General features: G+C 40.7%; 1 protein-coding gene across 1 annotated transcript; it reads left to right on the top strand.

Annotated features, from left to right (window-relative positions):
- The first annotated feature begins 3,808 nt into the window (after positions 1-3,808).
- LOC130679052 (olfactory receptor 6C2-like) lies at positions 3,809-4,744 on the top strand. Its single transcript, XM_057486767.1, has one exon. It carries the CDS (start codon positions 3,809-3,811, stop codon positions 4,742-4,744), a length of 936 nt encoding a protein of 311 aa, XP_057342750.1.

The raw sequence follows: 4,744 nt of genomic DNA, 5'->3' as shown, positions 1-4,744 counted from the left end.
GTTAGCATATAGGTTTTCATAGTAGTCTCTAATAATTCTTTGTATTTCTGCGGGGTCCGTCGTGATTTTTCCTTTCTCATATCTGATACTGTTGATTTGTGTTGACTCTCTTTTCCTCTTAATAAGTCTGGCTAGAGGCTTATCTATTTTGTTTATTTTCTCGAAGAACCAGATCTTGGTTTCATTGATTTTTGCTATTGTTTTATTCTTCTCAATTTTATTTATTTCTTCTCTGATCTTTATTATGTCCCTCCTTCTGCTGACCTTAGGCCCCATTTGTTCTTCTTTTTCCATTTTCGATAGTTGTTGCATTAGACCGTTCATTTGGGATTGCTCTTCCTTTTTTAAATATGCTTGGATTGCTATATACTTTCCTCTTAAGACTGCTTTTGCTGTGTCCCACAGAAGTTGCGGCTTAGTGTTGTTGTTGTCATTTGTTTCCATATATTGTTGGATCTCCATTTTGATTTGGTCATTGATCCATTGATTATTTAGGTGCATGTTGTTTAGCCTCCATGTGTTTGTGGGCCTTTTTGCTTTCTTTGAACAGTTTATTTCTAGTTTAATGCCTTTGTGGTCTGTAAAGTTGGTTGGTAGGGTTTCAATCTTTGGAATTTACTGAGGCTCTTTTTGTGTCCTAGTATGTGGTCTATTCTGGAGAATGTTCCATGTGCACTTGAGAAGAATGTGTATCCTGTTGCTTTTGGATGTAGAGTTCTGTAGATGTCTATTAGGTCCATCTGTTCTAGTGTGTTGTTCAGTGCCCCTGTGTCCTTACTTATTTTCTGTCTGGTGGATCTGTCCTTTGAAGTGAGTGGTGTGTTGAAGTCTCCTAGAATGAATGCATTGCATTCTATTTCCTCCTTTAGTTCTATTAATATTAGTTTCAGGTATGTTGGTGCTCCTGCATTGGGTGCATATATATTTATAATGGTTATATCCTCTTGATGGACTGAGCCCTTTATCATTATGTAATGTCCTTCTTTGTCTTTTGTTACTTTCTTTATTTTGAAGTCTGTTTTGTCTGATACCAGAATTGCAACACCTGCTTTCTTCTCTCTGTTGTTTGCTTGAAATATCTTTTTCCATCCCTTGACTTTAAGTCTGTGCGCGTCTTTGGGTTTGAGGTGAGTCTCTTGTAAGCAGCATATGGATGGATCTTGCTTTTTTATCCATTCTATTACTCTGTGTCTTTTGATTGGTGCATTCAGTCCATTTACATTTAGGGTGATTATTGAAAGGTATGAATTTATTGCCATTGCAGGCTTTAAGTTTGTGGTTACCAAAGGTTTAGGGTTAGCTTCTTTACTATCTTACTGTCTAACTTAACTCGCTTGTTGAGCTATTATCAACACAGTCTGATGATTCTTTATTTCTCTCCGTTCTTATTCCTCCTCCTCCCTTCTTCATATGTTGGGGGTTTTGTTGTGTGCTCTTTTTAGGAGTGCTCCCATCTAGAACAGTCCCTGTAGTATGCCCTGTAGAGGTGGTTTGTGGTAGGCAAATTCCCTCAACTTTTGCTTGTCTGGGAATTGTTTAATCCCTCCTTCATATTTAAATGATATTCGTGCTGGATAGAGTAGTCTTGGTTCGAGGCACTTCTGTTTCATTGCATTAAGTATATCATGCCATTCTCTTCTGGCCTGTAGGGTTTCTGTTGAGAAGTCTGATGATAGCCTGATGGGTTTTCCTTTGTAGGTAACCTTTTTTTTCTCTCTGGCTGCCTGTAATACTTTGTCCTTGTCTTTGATCTTTGCCATTTTAATTATTATGTGTCTTGGTGTTGCCCTCCTTGGATCCCTTGTCATGGGAGTTCTGTGTACCTCTGTGGTCTGAGAGGCCATTTCTTCCCCTAGTTTGGGGAAATTTTCAGCAATTATTTCTTCAAAGACATTTTCTATCCCCTTTTCTCTCTCTACTTCTTCTGGAATACCTATGATTCTTATATTGTTCCTTTTTGATTGGTCACTCAGCTCTCTTAAAATTCTTTCATTCCTGGAGATCCTTTTATCTCTCTCTGCATCAGCTTCTCTGCGTTCCTGTTCTCTGTTTTCTAGTCCATTAATGGTCTCTTGCATCTCGTCCATTCTGTTTTGAAGTCCTTCCAGAGCTTGTTTTATTTCTGAATTCTCCTTCCTTAGTTCTTGCATATTTCTCTGCAAGTCCATCAGCATGGTTATGACATTTGTTTTGAATTCTTTTTCAGGAAGACTGGCTAAATCTATCTCCCCAGATTCCTTCTCAGGGGAAGATGTAGCAGATGCCGAAGCTGTCTGGGTTAGTCTTGTCTGGATCATATTTTTTTGCCTTTTCATGTTGACAGGTGCTATTGACTGTCAGCTGGGAGGGCCAAAATTTTCACTTGCTACTGGCCTTTCTTTACTGGGACAACTGAGACCCCTAGGGGCTTGTGTTGGGTAATTGCGTGTAGAGTGGGTCTTTGTGTCTTGCCTTGCCGGAAGGGAGAAATTTCCCTTTCGGTGGGCGGAATTTGTCTCAGGCTGCTTCTCTGCTTTCACAGCGCCCGGTGGGGTAATGGATGGGGGTGCTGCTTGACTGTTTGCCTCCGTGAGGGGTCTCAGAGCTGTTGCCCAAGGGATTAGTGCACCTGGTTTTCCCTGTAATTTCCAGCTGCTGTACTGTGATCTGAGTTGTTTCCGTCAAGCTGTTAAGTCCCTGTCCCTTTAAGACTTTCAAAAAGCCCCCGCTTTTCTTTGTCACAGGGGCATCAGCTTTGGCACCCACTCAGAGGTCTTACTCCCTGTTCTCCCAGTATCCAGGGCCCCCTGGGCACGTACTGTGTCTGCGCTCTGTCCCGGATTGTGGGGGCTGGGTGTTCGGCAGTCCTGGGCTCCGTCTCCCTCCCGCTCTGCCTATTCTTCTCCCGCCGGGAGCTGGGGGGAGGGGCGCTCGGGTCCCGCCGGGCCGGGGCTTGTATCTTACCCCTTTCACCAGTCACTGGGTTCTCGCTGGTGTAGCTGCAGTCTGGCCACTGTCCTGCGTCTTCTGGTCTCTCTTTTAGGGCTAGTTGTGTTTGTTGTATTTTCAAAAGTATATATGTTTTTGGGAGGAGATTCCCACTGTCCTACTCACGCCGCCATGTTGGCTCCACCTAAAAGCAAAATTGATTGTATTTTTGAAGATTCATATTAAGAAGTTCCTGAGGAGGAAACTACATGACAAGTATATGAAACTATACTAAAACATAAGATAGAAGCATCACTCTTTAATGGGAAGGATTATTAAAAATTCATAGAGAAAAAGGAGATTCATATGCTGATGATATAACATAGAAAATTAGAAGAAATAAATTATGCACAAAACAGAGAGGGAGAGATGCTACCTGAAGAGTTAAATTCCTTCTTGAGATATCAGAAATTGGCTTCAAAATATAAGAAAACAATATCTGTACATTCCTTATTATTTCATTAGTGCTATTATAAGCATTTCACATGGCATAAGTCATCAAAAATTCACAGTAACTCTATGATGTAGTTGATAATTAACCCCTTCTTACAGAGTGGGAAACTAGGAGCACAGAATGGTTAAGTGATTTGTCCAAGGATGCTCAGCTAGGAGATGCGAGAGATACGATGAACCCAGAGAAACTGTTTCTGTCTTCTACTGTCTCTTCAGTGGGATTAGAGTATCACCTCATGAAAGCTGAATTACTGGGTTATAAAAGGAAATACGTGTGACTGGTTTAATTATAATTTATAGTTAGTACTAGAGACGTCATATTTGACATTGCTCCTTAGATCCTAATTCAGTGAGTTTTATGTGAAGACTGGCAATAGATGAAGTCGTGATGAGAAACCATTCAACATTAACAAGCTTCATCATACTGGGACTGACAAATGACCCACAACTGGAGATTTTGGTCTTTATCTTCATGCTTACTACATATATGTTAAGTATAATTGGGAATCTGACCATAATTTTGCTCATCTTGGTGGATTCTCATTTAAAAACAGCTATGTATTTTTTTCTTCAAAATTTCTCTTTCTTGGAAATCTCATTCACAACTGCCTGTGTCCCCACATACCTGCACAGCATATTAAGTGGGAACAAGGCCATCAGCATCAAAGCCTGCTTCAGTCAAATTTTTTTTGTCATCCTCTTTGAAGCAATGGAATTTTTTCTGTTGGCTGTGATATCCTATGACCGCTATGTGGCCATCTGCAAACCCCTGCATTACGTGACCATCATGAATAGCAGAGTCTGCAGGAACCTCATCCTCAGTTGTTGGGCATCTGGCTTATTGATCATCCTTCCACCCCTTTCTTTGAGCCTTAATCTGGAATTCTGTGACTCTGTTATTGACCATTTTTTCTGTGATGCTTCTCCAATACTGAAGAATTCCTGCTCAGATACATGGTTCATAGAGCAGCTGGTTTTACTCTGTGCTGTGTTGACCTTCATAATGACCCTTATGTGTGTGGTTCTGTCCTACATATACATTATTAGGATGATTCTAAGATTACCATCTGCCCAGCAAAGGAAAAAGGCCTTTTCTACCTGTTCTTCCCATGTGGTTGTAGTTTCCATCACCTATGGCAGCTGCATTGTTATTTACATCAAACCTTCAGCTAAGGATGAAACGGCCATTAATAAAGTAGTTTCTTTGCTCGCTTCATCTGTTGCCCCTTTGTTGAACCCCTTCATTTACACCCTGAGAAATAAGCAAGTAAAGCAGTCTTTCCATGGTTGTATCAAAAGATTTGCATTTCATTTAAAGGAGTAG

Source organism: Manis pentadactyla, chromosome 10 (assembly GCF_030020395.1).
Source record: "Manis pentadactyla isolate mManPen7 chromosome 10, mManPen7.hap1, whole genome shotgun sequence".
Classification (NCBI taxonomy): domain Eukaryota; kingdom Metazoa; phylum Chordata; class Mammalia; order Pholidota; family Manidae; genus Manis; species Manis pentadactyla.
The sequence above is the reverse complement of the archived record's forward strand: the minus strand, read 5'-3'. Positions and strand labels throughout refer to the sequence as shown.